This window comes from Lepus europaeus, chromosome 13 (genome assembly GCF_033115175.1).
Source record: "Lepus europaeus isolate LE1 chromosome 13, mLepTim1.pri, whole genome shotgun sequence".
Classification (NCBI taxonomy): Eukaryota; Metazoa; Chordata; class Mammalia; order Lagomorpha; family Leporidae; genus Lepus; species Lepus europaeus.
Window position 1 is genome coordinate 38,678,079 of NC_084839.1, and position 22,942 is coordinate 38,701,020.

At 41.7% G+C, this 22,942-nt stretch overlaps 1 protein-coding gene across 3 annotated transcripts in view; it reads left to right on the top strand.

Moving 5' to 3' along the window:
• EML4 (EMAP like 4) overlaps positions 1 to 22,942 on the top strand; it is a 174,651-nt gene that overhangs the window by 69,497 nt on the left and 82,212 nt on the right. For all 3 annotated transcript variants that reach the window (XM_062209337.1, XM_062209338.1, XM_062209339.1), the window contains exon 2: positions 14,226 to 14,408. In XM_062209337.1, coding sequence (XP_062065321.1) covers positions 14,226 to 14,408 — 183 coding nt within the window. The remainder of the gene's footprint in view (positions 1 to 14,225; positions 14,409 to 22,942) is intronic.

Sequence of the window (22,942 nt, forward strand, 5' to 3'; positions counted from 1 at the left end):
TCCCACTGTCCACTCTGCCTGTCAAAAGAGAAAAATAATGTAAATTTTGTTTACAAAGACTTTTTCTGTAGTAAATTTATCTAAAATAGAGTATCAGGAAGGAAAAATCCTCTGAAATCCCATGTCCCAGAGACTTACCTCCCATCTGTTAATATATTTGTGTTTGGGCCGGCACCGCGGCTCACTAGGCTAATCCTCCGCCTGCGGCACTGGCACCCCGAGTTCTAGTCCCGGTTGGGGCTCTGGATTCTGTCCCGGTTGCCCCTCTTCTGGTCGAGCTCTCTGCTGTGGCCTGGGAGGGCAGTGGAGGATGGCCCAAGTCCTTGGGCCCTGCACCTGCATGGGAGACCAGGAGAAGCACCTGGCTCCTGGCTTCAGATTGGTGCAGTGCGCTGGCCGCAGCGGTCACTGGGGGGTGAACCAACGGAAAAGGAGGACCTTTCTCTCTGTCTCTCTCTCACTGTCCAATCCTCTGCCTGTAAAAAAAAAAAAAAGTTCTTAATTTTCAAAAGGTGTATGATATGAAATAAAACACAATACACCATTCAAAAAACAAATATTTAAAAGATTTCCAATGGTCTCAGATCTCCCCTTCCTAGAGCAATATGTCTACACCCTGGGCAGGAGCTGCTGAGCAGAAGGTAACAGCAGAATTTTAGATTAGATTCGAGAAGCTAATATGGATGAAAACCGATGAGAAACCAGTAACAAGACCATGCACTACTTAAGGTTAAGATAATATATATATATACATATATATATATATGCACATACTAGCCTTATAAATAGGAAACTGATTAAGAAGTGGTTATGCTACAGTACACTGCGTAGTTCTTGAGCTGTTTTCCCAGGCCATAGCAGAGAGCTGGATCAGAAGTGGAGCAGCCGGGTCTCAAAGTGGTGTCCATATGGGATGCTGGCACCACGGGCAGTGTCTTTACCTGCTGTGCCACAGCATCAGCCCCAAGAACTGTTTTTAAAATAAATTTATAGCAGGCTGGCGTTGTGGTGTAGTGAGTGAAGCTACCAACTGTGTTACCAGCATCCCATGTGGGCACAGGTTTGAATTCTGGCTGCTCCACTTCCTATCCAGCTCTCTGCTATGTCCTGGGAAAGCAGTAGAAGATGGCCCAAGTTCTTGGGACCCTGTACCTACATGGCGCACATGGACAAAGCTTCTGACTCCAGGCTATGGATAGGCCGAGCCCTAGCCATTGCAGCCGTTTGGGTAGTGAACCAGCGGATAAAAGACCCTTGTCTTTCTCTCTCCGCCACTGCCTCTCTGTATATCTGCCTCTCAAATAAATAAGTAAATCTTTTTAAAAAATAGATTTTAGGTGAAAGTTAATCTTAGGTTCTTACCATAAGCACTCAAAACTGTCATAAAAATAATCTGGTTTAGTTGTTTTGGGGCCACAAAACCCCAGCGTTCCTTGGCGAAGAACAGCTTTATTTTTATCTGTTTTTGAATTTAATTTGTGAAAATGATTTTACTGCTCTCCAAAGAAACAGTTGTGTAGTTTAGTTATCACATCCCCTATTCACTTTCACAGGAGAGAAAAAAAATCACCTGACTTTCCTATCTTCATCTTTAAGTACTTATTTGTAGATACTCCCCATCTTATCTTTTACCCTATATCATCATAATTGACTTATCATAAGTTTTTTATTTATAATTCCCTTGTTTTTAAAAATTCTATTCCCAACAGTGTATTATCTATTTTTGTGTGTTTTTGAACTATTTGTAAAGTTCACCTGCTATGCTTTTTACAAACTCATGTCGTTCCTAAGATTTCTACATGTTGTTGTATGTAGCCTTAGTGTATTTTTACACTCTGTAGTACTCTATAGGTGGTTTAAATCACACTTTTCCCATTTTACAGTTGACTGAACATTTAGGTTGTTTCCATGCTGCTCATGCTGCTGTGAATACCCCCCCCCTTTTTTTTTTTTTTTGCACCATGAACACTCCTTTTTATTTAAAGATTTACTTTATTAATTTGAAAGGCAGAGTTACAGAGCCAGGGTGGGGTTGGGGTGGAGAACTTTCATCTGCTGGTTCACTCCCCAAGTGGCCACAGTGGCCACGGCTGGGCCAGGTGGAAGCCAACAGCCAGGAGTTTAATCTGGGCCTCCCTTGTGTGTACAAGAGCCCATCTTGGCCATCTTCCACTACTTTCCCAGGTGCACCAGCAGGGAACTGTATCTAGGCATCTTAATTCGCTGTGCCGCAATGCCAGCTCCTTACCCAGAACATTCTTGAACATGTCTCATGGTATATGTGTGCAAGTGTGCTTAAAAATTAGAGATAGGGAAAGCTATGACTGGCAGGCCACCTGTTTTATAAAAATTTTATTGGAACATAGCCGCATCCATTCATTCACATTTACCTATAGGTGTTTCCATTTGCAAAGGCAGACCTGTGTAGTTGCTGTAGAGACTCTGTGTGTGTGTGTGTGTGTATATATATTTCAGAAAATGCATTTTCCATGAGCTTTTTGAAGAACTGTCATACACATGGATTTCAAAATTTTTGCACTGGAATAATTTTACCTCTTGATTCCATTTTCCATGAATTTTTGAAAGTATCCTTGTATACGCCTCAGAGTGTAATTGATAGATCACAGGATGTTTGCCCCTTCAGTTTTACTAAGTAATGGTAGGATTTTTCCTCCAAAGTTATTGAAACAAGTTACTTCCCTACCAGTAATGTAGGAGAATTCACATTATACTATATCCTTGAGAGCACTTAATATTGTCACACTTTAAATTTTCTCCCACCTGTACACATAAAATAGTACTTCATATGGTTTTAATTTTCTTTTCTAAGATTATTAATGAGGTGCTTGAACTTCATTTCATATGTTCATTGACCATTTATGTTTCCTTTTCCATGAAGTCAAGACTCCAGTTTTTGTATAAAATTGTTTCTCATTGATTGTAGGAATGCTGTATCTGGGATACTAATTGTTTATTAGTTGTATGTGTTACAACTGTCCTCTTTGTTGATGGATTCTTTCTTCTTTGTGACTGTGAGCGTGCCTCACAAATGCTAATATAGTTAAGTATCAAGCTTTAATTATATGGGTAGTTATTCCTGTATCTTGTTTAGGAACTTCTACTTGTAGGTTATGAAGATACTCTCTTATTTTCTAAAGATTATATAACTTTGCATTTAATCTGTAGTTGGATTTTATTTTTGTGTATGTGGCAGAGGGAGATAGAAGCATCAGTCCTTACTTAATTTAAATGAATCTGTAAGTTTTAATTCAACAGGTTGGGGGCAGGAGTTAGGCCCAGTTAAGGTTAGGCCTGATTAGGCCTGTGTAAGACGCCCACATCGCACACTGGAGCTTGGCTCAAGCTCCCGATGACTACCTCCAGCTTCTTGCTAATGCAGACCCTGGGAGGCATCAGTTACAGCTCCTGTGACTGGATTCCTGCTTCCCTGTGGGACATCTGGATTGAGAGACAAAGCTCTCTGTCACTGGTTTACTCCCTAAATACCTTCAACAGTTGCTGACTGGTTCTGAGGTAGGAAACCAGAACTCAATCCTGATTTCCTATTTGGGTAGCAGGAACTCATTCACTTAAGCCATCACAGCTAGAATCAGGAGCACAGCCAGGTACTGATACTAGGCCTCCAGTATGCAATGCGGATGTCTTAATTGCTAGGTCAAACACCCACACTGGATTTCAAAAATAATTTTGTTGCAGCAAAATGTACTTATCTTTTAGTTCCACTTTTCCATGAACATGTACCCTCATGTGTAAATATAGATAGTATAATATTTTTAAATAGAAGAAGCCTTCATGTCAGAGATTATTTTTTCTTTATATAAACAGTTCAAGAAACTTGGTTACCCAGTATTCCATTATGTAGGGAATTTGATTGGAAGGGAGCAATGCTCTAAACAGAGATAGTTAATCCTAACTGGAAAGATGTAAGCAGAAAAGATAGAAGAAAGATTAGAGGGGAAAGCATTGTGGTACAGAGGGGTTAAGTTGCTGCTGGGGGTACTTGCATCCCATGTCAGAATGCCTTTTTTCAAAGTTCTGTGTCCACTTCCAAACCAGCTTCCTGTTAATGCCTCTGTGAGGCAGCAGATGATGGCTAAAGTACTTGGGTCTTGAGCCTATGCCACCACTGTGGGATTCCTCCTGGCTTCGGGAAGTAAACCAGAGGATAAAAAATAAATTTCTCTACCCCTCCCTTTGATGATCTGTCTTTTAAAGAAATAAAAATGAATGAATACAGATGTTTAAAAGATTAGAAAATTGGGGCCAGCGCTGTGGCACAGCAGGTTAAAGCCCTGGCCAGCATCCCATATGGGCACTGGTTCAAGTCCCGGCTGCTCCTCTTCCAATCCAGCTCTCTGCTATGGCCTGGGAAAGCAGTAGAAGATGGCCCAAGTCCTTGGGCCCCTGCACCCGTGTAGGAGACCCAGAAGAATCTCATGACTCCTGACTTCGGATCGGCAAGCTCCGGCCATTGTAGCCATCTGGGGAGTGAACCAATGGATGGAAGACCCTTCTCTTTCTGTCTCTACCTCTCTCTGTAACTCTGTCTTTCAAATAAATAAAATAAATACTTTTTAAAAAAAGATTAGAAAATTACAGATATAATACTTTTATATTATTTATTTAGAAATGGCCTCAGGATGATTTTATCACAGTTCTTGCAGTGTTAGTGATCAAGAAATGATTATATTGTAATTTATGTCTCCATTAGGAAAATAAGAAAGTAAATGCAAATATTTCATTTTTAAAAGATTCCATAAAATCATTACCATTCAAAAGATACGCGAATGTGCGTGTCTCCTTTAGATGTACAAGAGTCCCAACTTTTAAATATTTAGAAAATATAGTATATTTTCTTTGCAAAAGTGACTTATATTTCTTGATAATTCAGAGAGCAAGTTAACTGTGATTCACTGTAATAAAAGTATAATGAAGAGCTGTCATTGTGTTTTTAAACTATAATAGTGGTTATTAAAGTTTATTAGTTACATATCAATTTACCTGTGTATCTATGTGTATAAATAGCTTAGACTGTTGGGTAAGAGGCTCAAAGATCTTTTCATTGACTCTTATTTAATGAGTTTAAAAATAATCTTTTAGAATTCATCTGTAGTTTACATATTAGCTGTCAAGATTAGAAACTGTTTTGAGAAAAAATAAGAAAGTACTGTTTCTGTGGATTCGTTCTGAGAGGAGGAGTGTGGTGGGGGCAAGAGGCATGGAGTCACCACGCAGACCCCTGGGGTGAAAGCAGGCCAGAGGTGAGCAGCCTGCAGACTTGTTTATTTCAGTTGCTACAGCAGCTTATATAGCCAAGGCAGTCAATCTGGTCAAGGAGCAGTGTATGCCCTAACCAATCACAGCCTGTTGCCAGACAGTTTCCGAAGCCATCCAATCACAGCCTGTTGCCAGGCAGTTTCTGTTGCCAGTGGCCATCTTGGCATGGCCTTCTCATTCTACCACGTGGTATAAGGAAATATAACAAGCTGGCCAGCACCGCAGCTCACTTGGCTAATCCTCCGCCTGTGGCGCTAGCACCCCGGGTTCTAGTCTCAGTTGGGGTGCCGGATTCTGTCCTGGTTGCTCCTCTTCCAGTCCAGCTCTCTGCTATGGCCCGGGAGGGCAGTGGAGGATGGCCCAGGTGCTTGGGCCCTGCACCCACATGGGAGACCAGGAGGAAGTACCTGGCTCCTGGCTTCCGATCAGCGCAGCGCTGGCCATAGCAGCCATTTGAGGGGTGAACCAATGGAAGGAAGACTTTTCGCTTTCTCTCTCTCTCTCTCTGTCTAACTCTGCCTGTCAAAAAAAAAAAAAAAAAGTATAACATGCCCTAGAAGATGGGCGTGTTTTCTTTAGTGAACAGTTGTATTCCTACAACTTCTATGGTGAATGAGTGTGTGGGATATTAGAGATTGAGGGAGAAATAAAAATAAGAACAAAGTTTTCAAAATAGAGCAAGAGCAGTAGAATATGTAGAGCCATTTGATGAAGAAGCTATGACACTAGTCTGTTGTGTGACCCTGTTAACTAACCTAATTTCTTGGAGTTTTAGTTCACTCATCTATAAAATGGTGAGGGGACTACTGGTCTTCCAAATTTTTATTTATTTTTATATATTTGAAAGACAGAAACAGATTCTCTCTGAGAGAGATCTTCCATCCACTGGTTCATTCCCCAAGTGCCCACAACAGTTAGAGTTGGGTCAGGACAAAGCTAGGAGAATGGAACTCAATCTGAGTCTCCCTCATGTGCTGAAGGGACCCAACATCACTGCTGCCCCCCCGAGTGCATTTTAGCACAAAGCTGGAATCAGAAGCAGAGGCGGGCTTCAAACCCAAACAATCTGATATGGGATGCAGGTGTCCTAAGCAGCGTCTTAAGCACTGTGGCAAATACCTGTCCCTGGACTTCAGTATCATAATCTATCAAATTTAAGTTGATTGCATTATGTTAGTATGTTCTTTCATAATATTGGAACACTTTACCTGTAAGAAACTCAAGCTTCAGGAGCCAGTGCTGTGGCACAGCGGATTAAAGCCCTGTCCTGAAGGGCTTTCCAATATGGGCACTGGTTTTAGTCCCGGCTGCTCCTCTTCCAATCCAGCTCTCTGCTGTGGCCTGGGATAGCGGTGGAGGATGGCCCAGGGTTCTTGGGCTCTGCACCCAGGTGGGAGACCCGGAGGGCTCCTGGATCAGATTGGCTCAGCTCCGGCATTGTGGCCATCTGGGGAGTGAACCAGCAGATGGAAGACACCTCTCTCTGTAACTCTGTCTTTCAAATAAATAAAATAAATCTTTAAAAAAAAAAAAAAAAGAAACTCAAGCTTCAGAAGCAGTGAGTTTAGCTTAAAGTACATGAGTAATGTCTGATATACTTTATTGTGAAATTCAAATTGTATAGAAATATATTACAAAGAAATTTCTCTTTATTCCTGCCCTTCTTATCTTACCCTCCTACTCAAAGGTAACCCAGTTACCAGTTATCTGTGTTCCTGTAGACTTTTTGTTTGTTTAAAGATTTATCCATTTATCTGAAAAGCAGATAAATGAGATATATATAGAGAGAGATCTTTCATCATTTCCCAAATGGCTGCAACGGCCAGGGCTCAGCCAGGCAAAGCCAGGAGCTTCTTCTGGGTCTCCCAGGTGGGTACAGGAGCCCAAGGACTTAGGCCATCTTCCACTACTTTGCCAGGCATATTAGCAGAGCATCTGGAACTCAAACCGGCACCCATATTGGATGCAGTCACCACAGACAGCTGCTTGACCTGTTGTGTCACAGTGCCGGCCCCCCAAATTATTTTCTACATGTATCATAAACGTATATAAATATGAAATTTATTGTTTTTAGAAGTGTTTTCTGGGCCGGCGCCGCGGCATAACAGGCTAATCCTCCGCCTTGTGGCGCCGGCACACCAGGTTCTAGTCCCAGTCAGGGCGCCGGATTCTATCCAGGTTGCCCCTCTTCCAGGCCAGCTCTCTGCTATGGCCTGGGAAGGCAGTGGGAGATGGCCTAAGTGCTTGGGCCCTGCACCCGCATGGGAGACCAGGAGAAGTACCTGGCTCCTGGCTTCGAATCAGCACGATGCGCCGGCTGCAGCGGCCATTGGAGGGTGAACCAATGGCAAAAAGGAAGACCTTTCTCTCTGTCTCTCTCTCTCACTATCCACTCTGCCTGTCAAAAAAAAAAAAAAAGAAGTGTTTTCTGGCCGGTGCCACGGCTCACTAAGCTAATCCTCCTCCTGTGGCGTCAGCTCCCCAGGTTCTAATCCCGGTCGGGGCGCCGGATTCTGTCCTGGTTGCTCCTCTTCCTGTCCAGCTCTCTGCTGTGGTCAGGGAGTGCAGTGGAGGATGCCCTGCACCTGCTTGGGAGACCTGGAGAAGTTCCTGGCTTTGGATTGGTGCTGCGCGCCGGCCACAACAACCATTTAGGGGGTGAACCAACAGAAGATGGAGATAGTGAGCAAGAGATGACAAGCCAGTTTCAATCCGCCATTTCATTCCCTAGGTGTCAGCAACAGCTAGGGCTGGAAGGAAGCTAGAGGAAGCCAGGAGCCAGGAGCGTCATTTGTATTTCCCACATGGAGAGGGAAATACAGAGGCCCAAGCACTTGTGCTATCTTCTGCTGCTTTTCTTAGCCATTAGTAGAGAGCTGGATCAGAAGTGGAGCAGCCAGGACATAAATCCGTGCCCATATGGGATGTTGGTGTCACAGTGGCAACTTTACCCACTGTACCACAATACTGGTTCCCATGTATGTGTTTTAATAAATTACTTAGTATATACTCTTTAGCAGTTTGCTTACTTCATTTCATAGATTTTTCAAAGTTTTAGCTTATACTTACCTTCACCTTACTATTTTTTAACAAGTTGCATGGTATTCTCTGGACTTTGAGTCATTTCCAGTTTTGTGTCAGTAATAAACAGGGCTTTAAAGAACATCACTGTAGTAAATTGAACCTTCTATTTTTGATAGTGTTGGTCATTATTTTATCTCATTCTAACCCTGTGATAGCATTAGAAAACTCTACACGAAGACATCCATCACATGGATTCTTTATTTAGTGGCGGATTAAGCCTGTGATTATAAAATAAACTGAAAGTATGTCATTGTAAAAATTAAAAAGAATAAGGAATAAAGAGGGAAAGTGGGGGTGTGTGGAAAGTATCATGCTCTTTAAACTATATATGAAATACATGAAATTTGTTCAGCTTATATAAATTTAAAAATTTTTAAAAATTCATTGCAGAACTGATGAGTGGCAAACAGATTTAGTCAGTGTAACATTAGCGCTCACATGCTATTTAGTAAGTTTTTATCAGACTTTCAAAGAGAATGATGCCTCTGAAAAGTTTAAGAGCCATAATAGTAGACAGGGATGGTGGATTTCAGCTGCTGTGCTCCTTTGCAGTGGCACTGCTACTATGTGAGATAGAGGGACCCTGTCATTGGTCATCCAAACTAGGAAATTGAGATTAAAAGAGGGGCACTATGATGATACTTAACACTAAGGTAGCAGACATATTTTTCCTGGACAAATTGAGGCACATGGACAACTTAACCCTAGATTAGGCCACTAACACTGTTCATATATGTAGGTTACTGTAGTAGCCTCTCCTTTCTAATCTCCTTGCTCTTGCTCTTACTCTTACCCTCTTCAATTCCATTTTCCCACAGGAATAGAACAAAGATCATTCTAAAACCATAAAGCTGATTCTATCACAGCATTTTTTTAAATTCCTTCAGTGGTTTGTGGATAGAATTAGTTGGTCCTCCAGTGATTATTAGAATGTAGTATGAAATAGAATAAACAACATTTAAATCAGAAGTCAGAAGGTTTGTATTTGAGTCTCAGATATCAAGTTTGGCAACCTTGGGCAAGCTATTTATTTTCTTGATCTGTTTCCTCAAATATAAAATATAGACAGTGAAGAGAGGGGTGAGGTAATAAACATGAACAATACAGGATATTAATAGTTAACTTTGTGCTTGCTGTACCCTCTGAAATATTGTCCTTGTATCCTATTATAATCTGTCAGACTGGTGAAAACTGAACCACTTTTCATGTTACTGTCCACATTTCACAACAAAAAGCTTAGTCATTAAAAAAGTGTACATAAAAGTTAAATGACTTTTAAAAGGAAAAAGTTAGTTACCAAGTTGGTTCTAAAACCCAACCAAACCTTGGCATTATATTCTGATAATACTATTCTCTGTTGCCTTCCCAAGAACATTAAGCATGTTCCATGTTTATAAAACCATATAAATACTGATTATAATTTAAAAATATAACTCATCCTTAATAAATTGAGATGAGTTTATGAACAGTTTAGCTTATTGACTAAATCAGGACCTTTGGGTTTCAACTGGCTCGTAAAAGGTGAATTTATTAGCTTATGTAATTAGCTGGGAGGATTAGTAGCACTCAGCATTGAAAGTCCAGTGCTTCAGAGAATAGAACTGGAACTCAGAGTGATCAGGACTTTGTTACTGACAGTTCTATGACTACATTCTTGTATCTGACAAACCAAGGAGGATGGGCTGTGCTCTCTGGGAAATTGGAAGGATTCCATTTGGCCTGGCCTATATCTCATAACCACTCCTGTGGTAGTATTAAAATGAACCTTATGAAATTCCAAATAGTCAGTGATATTTATACCAACTAAAAAGGCCATTTCATGTGATTCCATAATATAATGGGATGGTAGATGGGGAAAATGAGGCATCATGATTTGATAACTCCAATAGGGCCTTGAAACACCTTTGCTTCTCAGTTACTCTGCTTCCCTTCCAGCTCCCTGCTAATGCTCCTTGGAAGGTAGAAGAAGATGACTCAAGTACTTGGGTCCCTTCTATCCACGTGGGGGATCAGGATGGAGTTCCTGGCTCCTGGCTTCAGTCTGGTCCAGAACTGGCTGTTGCAGCCATTTGGGGAGTGACTCAGTAAATGGAAGATCTCAATAACCTACGCTCTCTCTCTCCCTCTCTGTCACTGTACCTTTCAAATGCATGAATAAACAAATAAATAATTTTATCTAAAAATTGGCAGAGTGACCCAGAAGAAAAGAGGTGCTGTTCTTATTGAAAGAAAGGAATAGAAAAGCTTTCTAGACAGAAAAAATAGTGACCAGAGTCTAACACACTTACAAAGAGTATAGATCAGCTGCAGTTCAACTAGACTACCATGGAAATGAAAAAGACATCAAGTACAAATTTTTTTTAAGATTTTAAAAAATTTATTTGAAAGGTAGAGTTAGAGAGAAATCTTCTGTCCACCAGTTGACTCACCAAATGGCCTCAACAGCTAGGGCTAGGCCAGGCTGAAGCCAGGACCCAGAGCTTCTTCTGGGTCTCCCACATGGGACCAGGGACCCAAGCAGTTGGACCATTTTCCACCACTTTACCAGGCCATTAGCAGGGAGCTGCATCAGAAGTAGAGCAGCTGGGTCTCGAACTAGCACCCATATAGGATGCTGGCATATCAGGTGGTGGCTTAACCCACTACAGCACAACACCAGCACCTAATATACAAATTTCTAAGGTGAAATTGTCCTTACCAGCCCTTTTCTTAAGTAGCTTGGAGTTTGACATCTCTGCCTTTGTGAGCAATTGTGCCTAAAGTTTGTTGTTGTTGTTGTGTGTGTGTGTGTGTTTAAGATTTATTTTATTTATTTGAAGGACAGAGTTACAGAGAGAGGTAGAGACAGAGAGGTCTTCCATCCACTGGTTCACTCCCCAGATGGCTGCAATGGCTGGAGTTGCGCCGATCTGAAGCCAGGAGGTTCTTCCAGGTCTCCCACGTGGGTGCAGGGTTCCAAGGACTTGGGCCATCTTCTACTGCTTTCCCAAGCCATAGCAGAGAGCTGGATCGGAAGAGGAGCAGCCAGGACTAGAACTGGCGCCCATATGGGATGTCGGCACTTCAGGCCAGGGCGTTAACCCACCGTGCCACAGTGCCAGCCCCTAAAGTTTGTTTTTTACAATTAGTTATTTCCCTTTGAATTATAGTGAATTAACCAATAGTAGTTAATCTTTACATCTACATGTGGGATTCTGATTTACTCAACAGTGTACTCTAAAATTATATAGCTTTGGAAATAGTTTGTAATTGTGTTATAGCTAAACATTTAAATAGTCTTTTTTGTTTATCTTGTTGTTAATACCAGTGTTACATATGCGCTTTGTAGAAACCATACTTTAAAATTTTAAAAATTTCTAAGAGGGACTGAGGGAGCTCCCATCTGATGGTTCATTCCCCAGATGCCTGCCACAACCAGGATTGGGCCAGATTGAAGTTGGGAGCTTAGAAATCAGTCCAGGGACCGGCGCCATGGCTCACTTGGTTAATTCTCCGCCTGCAGTGCTGGCATCCCATATGGGCACCGAGTTCTAGTCCCGGATGCTCCTCTTCCAGTCCAGCTCTCTGCTGTGGTCTGGGAGGGCAGTGGAGGATGGCCCAAGTGTTTGGTCCCCTGCACCTGGAAGGGAGACCAGGAAGAAGCACCTGGCTCCTGGCTTCGGATCGGCGCAGCGCCGGCCATAGCGGCCATTTAGGAAGTGAACCAACGGAAGGAAGACCTTTCTCTCTGTCTCTCTCTCTCACTGTCTATAACTCTACCTGTCAAATAAAAAAAATAAAAAAATAAAAAAAAATTAAAAAAAAAAAAAAAACAAATCAGTCCAGATTCTCAAATGGAATCTAATCACTTGAGCCATCATCTGTGCTTACCAGGGATTGCCAAGCAGCAAAGCCAGATACTCTGATGTGGGATGCCACCATTTTAATCAGCATCTTAACTGGCAGGCTACCTGTCCACCCAGAAATCTTAACTTATTTTTAGAGAAGTTGGGTTATTAGGAGGAGAAAGGAGGAGCATAAAGACTTCTACTGATTACATAATAGCAGTATTGGGTTTTGTGCAGATTGAGAGAGTATAATTGGACAAATAAAGAGTGCTTTGTGATCATTGCTAATGAAGGTGTTGGGTGAAGTAGAATGGAAGTGATTTGTAGTCCTTTTTGATCTTTGTGGAAAAAATGATATAATTAAAAGAGATAATTTTTCTCTCTCATTTCCAAAGTGATACATATGGAACATTTTGGTAAGAAAACCAATTAAGGTGATGGTATAAAAATGAAGAAAATTTAACCATGGGGAAAATCTTTTTTCTTTCCTTTTTAAAATTTTAAGCAGAAATACCCTTTTTAACTAGGGATGATTCTAATTAAGCCAACACTGTGAAATAGTTGCATGTAAAATGTTTGTGATGAAAATAATTGCACATAGCAGTGAAAAAAGAAGTGTGGAAATTTGCCCATTAAACTTAGCTCATTCATTCTTGCAGCTAATCCTGTTCAGTGTGATGATAGCATTCTTGTTCTGCTTTTTGAAAGACCCAATGACAGGTGACATTTGTTCATGATGCAGTCCACCACTAACTCCCTATCTGAATTTTCTTGTTATTGTGCTTTCCTTCCCATCCTGCTCTTGAGCAGGATACTGCCTGTAAAGGTGCAGATAGGCTGTTTTTTTTTTTTTTTTTTCTGCCACAGGTGTGGTTTCTTCATACTTCTTTCCCAGGGTACAAGTATTGTTTTCACAGTGCCCAGTTTTTATGGTTAGATTTTTACTATCAAAAGATAAGATCTGATTTTGCCATTCCTCAAATTTTTCCCAGAGCTAGTTCTGCTCCTAGTTACTAAATGTATTCATCAAAAGTCTTGGCTGGGATCAGTGTTGTGGCCCAGTGGGTTAAGCCTTTGCTTTCAGTGCCAGCATGAATACTGATTCAAGTCCTGACTGCTCCATTTCCAATCCAGCTCCCTACTTATGTGCCTGGGAAAACAGTGGAAGATGGCCCAAATACTTGAACCCTTGCCACCCGCCAGGGAAACCTTGATGGAATTCTGGGCTCCTAGCTTCAGCCTTGTCCAGCTCTGGCTGTTGCACCCATTTGGACAGTAAACCAGCAGACAAAAGATTTCTCTCTGTCCCTCTCTCTCTATAATTCTGCCTTTTGAATAAATAAAATTAATTTTTTTAAAAGAAAAAAGTCAACACCAGACACCATCTTTCTCCTAGCTGCTTATGGTGGCTACAAATGGATATGCACAGAGAGCAGAGCAGGGTCTACAGCTGTAAGCATGCAGTACTTGGAAAACAGTCATTTTAATTATTTGTCAAAATTTAAAACTTACTATTCTAAATTAAAATGTCTATGAAAATCTTCATAGAAGTTAATCTGTATATACCTGATGAAGCTGTTTGTTCAAATTACTTTGCTTCAAAAGTCTTACACAGGTTTTAATTTTATTTGTTTTAATTTTATTATGTTTTTAAAAGATTTGAAAGGCAGAGAAAGAGCGCTTGAGATCTTCCATTCACTGGTTCAATTTCCAAATTGTTACATTGGACCAGGCTGAAGCCAGGAGCCTGGAGCTCCATCTGGGTCTTCTACTTCGGTGGCAGGTACCCAAACACTTGAGCCATCATCTGCTGCCTCCCAAGATGGATTAGCAGGAAGCTGGATTAGAAGTAGCCAGGACTGGATCTAGTACTTCGGGATGGGATTCAGATATCACAAAGTTTAACCTGCTGAACTATATTACCAGACCCATATTGGTATAGTTTATCTTAACAGAAAGATTATTTCTCAAGCAGTTTATTTTTAAAATATTCCATATTTTCTTCATGTTTTCTAGATGATAGTATTTCTGCTGCAAGTACGTCTGATGTTCAGGATCGCCTCTCAGCCCTGGAGTTACGAGTCCAACAACAAGAAGATGAAATCACTCTGTTAAAGGCAGCTTTGGCTGATGTTCTGAGACGTCTTGCAATCTCTGAAGATAACGTGGCCTCAGTGAAAAAATCAGTCCCAAGTAAAGGTAATTATGTGTGATGAAAAATAGTCTTGCTTTTGCAATATTTTTTCTAAACATTAAAATTGGCAATACAAAATTAGTTTCTTGGATTACTCTTTCTCCATTTCCTTTTTATTTCCAAGGAAGTATGAAATTTTATATTTTATAATTTTAAATCAGAAATTTTTAATGCCATTAATGGCACTTTCATACTTTTATGTCATAGTATTTGTGTGAACTCAGTATCTAACTAGATAATTAATTTTTGAGGATAGAAATGGAATCTTTTTTGTATTTCCCATTCTTTCTATCATGAACATAGTAGATAGGAACTCATATATTTTTTAAATCAAACCTATTATCATTAGAGAAACATTAAAGTTATTATAGTTCAAGTAGCTTTATTCTAAGTTCTGTGTAGTCATTAAGCAATAGAATTCTGAAGATATTAATTTAAACTCTGAAACTTTGTCCAACCACAATACATTGAGAAATTTAATTTTCAGGTTATTGGGAATTTTCAAAGTTAATAAAAATAGTCATAAGGACTTACTGCTTTGAGTTTGGACCAGATATACTAGCCTTTCCTTTCATTCAGTCACCAAGAATGAATTTTAAATCCTTTCACATTATCAAGCATTTGGACATACGGTTTATCTAGTTTACTAATTTCTTGGTATAGTAGATGGGGAGGACACATTGTCTTCATTTTGTTAGTGGGGAAAGTGAGGACACTTATTAGACCACCTCCTTAGTAAAGTAAGTCAATGTAAATTATTAGCCTAAGGAGGAGTCTTATGTAACTTCCAGATTCTTGATAGGTAGGAGAGAGTACAGGATGGGAGAAGCAGATTTGGAAGAAAGATTACAAATTTAGTGTTTGAATGCCGGTTGGAGGTTTATATGGAATATATAGAGATACATATGGATAGCTGAATTATAGAGCTTAGTGCTTGAGTTTGGTTTGTCTAGCAATAAGAATTTAGGAGTGTTTAGCCTGTGGATGACAATTGAAGCCATTGAAAGATGATGTAAGATGAGAGGAAGGCCCAGGATAGTTCCATGGGAGCGCCAACACTTCATATAAATGAGTGTGTTGCCAGCTGCTACAGAAAAGTTAAAAAGAATGAGGAGTGACCATTGGTTTGGTATTTATGTGAATGTTGGAAACTTCTCCAAAAGGATTTATAATAAAATAATATGATTAGAAATTATACTCAGATGTTTTGAGACGCAAGAATTGAGAATTGAGAAGACCAAATATAGCCACTTTTTCAAAAAATTCATCTGAATGGGGAAGATGATAACAATTAGAAGAGGATGCTAAATTGAAAGCCTTTTTTTTTTTTTTAAATATAAAGACACTTTAGACTTTAAGACAAAGGTGCATTATTGAAAACAAAAAGACAACAGAGTGCAGCTGATGTTGTGGTGTGGAGTGTTCTAGCATCCCATATCAAAGTACTGGTTTAATTCCCAGCTTCTTTGCCTTCAGTCCAGCTCCCTGCTAATGTACCTGAGAAGGCAATAGAGGATTGCCCAAGTACTTGGACCCCTCCTACGCATGGCTTCGGACTGGCTTCAGACTGGCCCAACCCTGGCTATTGTAGGCATTTAGGGGTTGAACCAACTCATGGGACATCTCTAACTCTCCCTGTCTGTCACCCTGACCCTGCCTTTCAAATAAATAAATCTACCAAAAAAAAAAAAAAATCATTAGACATAACAACATGGAAAGGGGTGTTGTGGTAATTGATGAGGCAAGTTTCCTGGGAGTTTCAGAAAGGATCTTAGAATTAAAAAAAAAATTTTTTTTTTTTTTAAGTTCACTTATTTTATTTGAAAGGCTAGTGGCAGGGAAAGAGTGAGAGAGAGATTTAGAAGGAGAGATCATCAGTCCACTGGTTCACTTTCCAAATGCTTGCAACAGCTAGATCTGGACCATAGAAAAAGGAGTGCTATTTCTGAGATAAAAGGGAAAGAGAAGCTGAGTAGAAGTTGATATGCTCACAGTTGTTAGGGCTGAACATTTCATTTCTTATCACTGCCTCCTTGGGAGACAGTGATGATAACTCTGTAAGAGTGTAAGACAGGTCCTGGTGATGTGGACATAAGCATATTTTCCTGGTTCTTGTCTCACAGAGATAAAAATCCTCTGTGACGACATTTACATAGATGCACAAATAGGAAGAGGACTTATTTAACTGTGAGAGAGAGCATACATTTCTCCTGTGAGTGTGGGCCACCCCACAGGGAGAAATACTTGTCCTAAATGGGTCAGAGGATTGCCAAAAAGAGTGGGGATGGTGTAGGAAGAGAGGAAACTGAAGTAGCACCTCTAGCTCTGGTCTGCAGCAAAAAGAGAATGCCCTGTTTCTAGTCTCTTTTACGAGCATATCATGTTTTAGCTTGCATGACACCAATCTGGCAAGTTTATGACACCTCCATAAACTTCACGTGGATCTTATTTTTCCTCATTGCTTCTTCCTCTTCTTGGTCCCGGATGAAACAGGTGCCTTCTGGGAAAGGGGACGTTTTGATTAACAGGTACAGAGATAACCTGCAGAGTTGTGAGGATTCCAACTCACTCAGATATATCTAGCTGCCTGTCTATCCATACTACATCACTGGGTGGTAGAGAAAAAGGAATAAATATGTGGAATGGTTAGAAAAGACCATACAAGCCAGCGTTCTGGCACAGTAAACTAAGATGCTGCCTGCAACACTAGCATCCCATATCAGAGCGCTGGGTTGTTTCCTTGTGTTTCCATTTCCCATCCAGCTCCCTGCTAATGTGCCTGGGAAAGCAGCAGAAGATGGCTCAAGTACTTGGGCCTCTGCCACCCATTGTAAAGACCAGGATAGCGTTCCAGTCTCCTGTCTTTGGCTTGGCCCTGCCCTGGCATTGTGGCCATTTGGGGAGTGAACCAGCAGATAGAGGATATCTCTCTTTCCCTTTCTCTCTCTTGTTCTGTATTTCAAATAAATACTTTTTCTAAAGGTCTGGTTACTAGGCAGCACTTGCTGCCTGGCACCATACTGGGTGCTATGGCCTCCTGGCTTCATTCTGGAATGGCCCTGGCTGGCTGCTGGAGGAGTGAACAGTGGATCAATCTTAATAAGAAAAGACTGTAGATAAATGAAGAAGTGCTGGTTGCTTTGAGGGTATGGAGATAGGAAATTTTGGGAGGGACTGGGGGATATTATTATTCCCTATACTGTCGTTCCTATTCTTTTGCCTCCCACAGCTGGGCCTAGAAGGCAAGATTGACCTTTTTCTGCTGGTGTTAGTAAAGTAAATTTGACAATGACAAAGGATAGAAAGTTAAGAGTAGGGCAAGAAATTTGATAGAAACCACCTTGTATAATAATGTTACATTGTGATTTTAAAACTTTTTTTTTTTTTTTGACAGGCAGAGTTAGACAGTGAGAGAGAGAGAGAGAGAGAGAAAGGTCTTCCTTTCCATTGGTTCACCCCCCAAATGGCTGCTACAGCTGGCATGCTGCGCCTATCCAAATCCAGGAGCCAGGTGTTTCTTCCTGGTCTCCCATGTGGGTGCAGGGCCCAAACACTTGGGCCATCCTCTGCTGCCTTCCCGGGTCACAGCAGAGAGCTGGACTGGAAGAGGAGCAACCAGGACTAGAACCCGGAGTGCCGGCGCCACAAACAGGATTAGCCGCAGTGCCGGCCTTAAAACTTTTTTGATAATCAACTTTAAGGACTGCCTAAGTCAATCCAGAAAGTCTATTTTTTTTTTTTAAGATTTATTTATTTATTTGAAAGGCAGAGTTACAGAGAGGCGCAGAGTTAGAGAGAGATATCTTGCATCTGCTGGTTCACTCCCCAAATGGCCATAACAGCTGGAACTGGGCCAATCCGAAGCCAGTAGCTTCTTCCAGGTCTCCCAGTTGAGTACAGGGGCCCAAGGACTTGGGCCATCTTCTAGTATGTTCCCAGGCCATAGCAGAGAGCTGGATCGGAAGTAGAGCAGCCGGGTCTTGAACCGGTGCCCATATGGGATGCCGGCACTGCAGGTGGTGGCTTTACAGGCTATGCCACAGTGCCAGTCCCTGTATTTGGTTATGAATGGAGTTTTATAAGAGAATTTTGGAGACCAGTTGATGTATATGGGCTTTATAGGGAAGGTAAACTGCACGAAGAGAGAAATTTCCTATTGATATTGATGTATGTACCCTCTGCTTCTAGTCTGTAAGTATTTTAAGTTCTGTGATAGAAAATGATGAGTGATTGCTAAACACATATTCTTAAAAGTTTATTTTAAATGGCTTATATTATTAATCAATAAAAAATCTCATTGTGTTAAAACAATGGTAATTTGTAATCTTAATGCAGAAAAATTTAAAGGATACTTTCCTCTCATTTTAAATTTACAAAGATACTTCAGTAAAGAAAATTGTGAAACATTTAAGGGAAATTTAAGGCCTACTTTTTAAAAATTTTCAGATAATTAGGCGGCGCCGTGGCTTAACAGGCTAATCCTCCACCTTGCGGCACGGGCACACCGGGTTCTAGTCCCAGTTGGGGCGCCGGATTCTATCCCAGTTGCCCCTCTTCCAGTCCAGCTCTCTGCTGTGGCCCGGGAAGGCAGTGGAGGATGGCCCAAGTGCTTGGGCCCTGCACCCGCATGGGAGACCAGGAGGAAGCACCTGGCTCCTGAGTTCAGATCAGCGAGATGCGCCGGCCGCAGCGGCCATTGGAGGGTAAACCAACGGCAAAGAGGAAGACCTTTCTCTCTGTCTCTCTCTCTCACTATCCACTCTGCCTGTCAAAAAAAAAAAAATTTTTTTTTTTTTTTCAGATAATTCAGTGTTTTGAATTATAACATCAGTTACTGGACATCTGTCTCACACACAGTGACATGAGATAGAAATATAGTTAAATAGCTGTAGTTTCTATCCCCCAGAATATTTTTATTTATTTATTTATTTATTTTTTTTTTTTGACAGGCAGAGTGGACAGTGAGAGAGAGAGAGAGAGACAGAGAGAAAGGTCTTCCTTTGCCGTTGGTTCACCCTCTAATGGCCGCCACAGTAGCGCGCTGCGGCCGGCGCACCGCGCTGTTCCGATGGCAGGAGCCAGGTGCTTCTCCTGGTCTCCCATGGGGTGCAGAGCCCAAACACTTGGGCCATCCTCCACTGCACTCCCTGGCCACAGCAGAGAGCTGGCCTGGAAGAGGGGCAACCGGGACAGGATCGGTGCCCCGACCGGGACTAGAACCCGGTGTGCCGGCGCCGCAAGGCGGAGGATTAGCCTGTTGAGCCTCGGCGCTGGCTATCCCCCAGAATCTTAGTTTTTGTAAATTTCAAAAAGTTAATCCTTTCCTAGTTTTCCTCGCTCATGATTTCTTTGTCTCTAAAGTAAGTTTAAGGTCAGTTTTTATTTAAATTAGTTTATTTTATTTGAAAGGTAGACTGACAGAAGGAGATACAGAATTTTCGTCTACTGGTTCACTCCCTTAATGGCCTTAATGGCAGGGCTGGTCCAGGCTGAAGCCAAGAGCCAGGAAATCCATCCTGATTTCCTGTGCAAGTGACAGGGGTCCAAGCACTTGGGCCATCATTTGCTGCTTTTCAGGTGCTTTAGTAGGGAGCTGGATAAGAAGTGGAACAGCCAGGACTTGAGCCCGCTCTCAGATATGGCAAGTGGAGGCTTAACCCATGCACCACAGTGCTAGCCCCCAGGATCAGTTTTATTAGTGCCCTTGAAGTAGAGAATTACCTACTTCTGGAGCCATGCAGTCATCTGTAGTTGCTACATTGGAACCTTCTCTTTTCACGTGAACCAACTTTTTTTTTTTTAAGAATTTTTAAAATTTATTTGAAAGGCAGAGTTAGAGAGAGAGAGAGAGAGAGAGACTGAAGAGAAGAGATACCTTCCATCCACTAGTTAATTCCCCAGATGGCTGCAATAGGCAGAGCTGAGCCAGGCCAGAGCCAAGAGCTTTCTTTATGTCTCCCACGTGAGTGTCAGGCCCAGCCACTTGGGCCATCATCCACTGCTTTTCTAGGCACACCAGCAGGGAGTTGGATCAGAAGTGGGGCAGCCAGTACTCCAACCGGTGCCCATATGGGATGCCAGCACCACAGGTGGTGGCCTAACCTGCTACGCCACAACACCAGCTCCAGTAATTCTTAATTCTTATTAATTACCTTATTAATTAGACACAAAGTTTCTTGTAGTTGATTATAAAACCGTAATTCCTAAGTTTGCCTCAATTACTATTTTTTATTTTTTCTATTTTTATTTTCTTAAAGATTTATTTGAGTTACAGAGAGAGGGAGAGACAGAGAGAAAGGTCTTCCACCTGCTGGTTCAACCCTCAAATGGCTGCAGCTGCCAGAGCTGGCCCGATCTAAAGCCAGGAGCCAGGAGCTTCTTCCAGGTCTCCTACTTGGGTGCAGAGGCCCAAGCACTTGGGCCATCTTCCAGTGCTTCCCAGGCCATAGCAGAGAACTGGATAGGAAGTGAAGCAGCCAGGATACTAACCAGTGCCCATATGGGATGCCAGCACTGCAGGTGGAAGCTTAACCTACTATATCACAGCGCCTGACCCCTCAATTGCTATTCTTCAAACATAGTAATGTGTTTTCATTTGGAAATGGAGTCTACTAGTGATTATGCTGTGAGTTATTTTGTTGCCATGGACACAAGCTAACTATAAAATGTATTGATGAGGGTATTGATTGTAAATAATTTGGGAAAATAATTGTATTATTAGATGAGCACAATTCATTGTTACAGATTGTTTCCCTTTAGTTGAAAAATTGGCCTGACCAATTATGTTTTCCAGTATTGATACTAAAACCTCAAGAGAAATAGATAAAGCTTCATAATTTTGTTATTGGCAACAGCTTTTTCTTAGAATTTACAATATACTACAGAAGGTAATTGGAAGAAATATTGACTCTTTAGCGTTGGTATTTGCATGTAGTTCAAAATAGATCAGCTATTTTTTTTTTAAGGGAAAAAGTTTATTGGGGGAATCCCAACAGAATGGAGGAAAGGGGTAAAGAAGGAAAAGAGGGAGAAGGATATCATAAGAGAGAGACAGAGACAGATGGCTGGAGACGGAGAGGAAGAGAGAGAGCCACATGTTCAGGAATGGGTCCTTTTAAAACTTTGCCATGGGCTGAGCAGGGAAGTAGGAGCAGCGAATCTCATTAGGATGGGGGTAGGGCTGACACTGGTGGTTGGGCCATGTGGCTACCTGGCTTCCAGCAATGGTGGCGGGGGCTAGAGCCTAGGATGGTGTCAGGGTGTAGATCACTCCATTCATAAGACTATGCCATTTTTACTAACATTCCCCCCTTTTGTTTTTTATAAAGCAGGAGTTGTATGGGATTACATTAGTTCCAAGAGTCCAGGAAGGATGGAGGGACAATAATCTGTCTTTAGAGCTACTTCTTGCTGACATGGGGCGATGAAGTACCCTTTGCTGGCATGGGGCAATGTCTCAAGCCACTGTCTCCTGGTTGAGGAGCCGAGTATGTCCTTATAGCAGCATTTGGTTGACCGCCTGGTTGCTGAAGGCATTGGTTCAGTTCCATTATCACCTCCTGTAAACACTTAAACAGACACTGTAGTATAAAAGATGATAAGAATAGAGAGGCTATGATTACAAAGGAATGAGGCCCCAAGTAGGCTAGACAGGGTCTAGAACAAAGGACAGAGTCATTACTAGAGGACCTAAGATAGGTGCTATCTAAGCCACAACTAAGTTTTCTGATTGAGAGGCAAATAGAAACTACAGAAGGGGATTGATAATAATCTGGTGGGTTTTAAGGCCTTGTTAGTTATGAGGCCCAGACCTATCTATCTCTTCACATGGGGTACATCCTAAGGGAGATGTGAACCTCCTGGGGGAAGGCACCCTGTTGACTTCCATTACCTAGCTGGCCTGGGAGGAGAGCTGGTCAAGTAAAGCCAGGTGGCAATTCTAACAGGAAATTTACGGTTCTGCCTGCAGTGTTACTGACCCTACTTGGCCATCCTCTCAGCAGCGGTGGTCACTTTGGAAGCTGGGCCAAGTGAAGGGTTTTTCAGCTTAGAGCCAGCAAGATCTGTGGCTCTGATCTGGGCGTCCTTCGACTCCAGGGCAGTTCCTTTTCCACTGATCCAACTCTTGGCTGCCAGAGCTCTCAGGGCTCTTCAAGCTGACTTCTGCTGAAGCCCAGGCTTTCCACGTTGACAACCAATCAGTGGACTGGCCTGTTGGGTCTCTTTGATGGCAGATCACTGTACGGAGTCAGCTATGAATTTTGACATCAAATAGGATTAACATGTTAGTGGCATGAAAATATAGAATAAACTTTCTAAGAAAAATTTTAAAATATATTTTTCCACATTAGTTAATATTTTTAAAAAGTTATTATTTGAGAGGCAGAGGGACAGAGGAAGTGCTCCCATCTGCTGGTTTATTCCCCAGATGCCTGCAGTGGCCAGGGCCAAGCCAAAGCCCAAAATCAGGAACTCAATACAGGTTTCCCATGTGGGTAACAGGAACCCAGTTACTTGAGCTCTTACCTGTGCCTCCCGG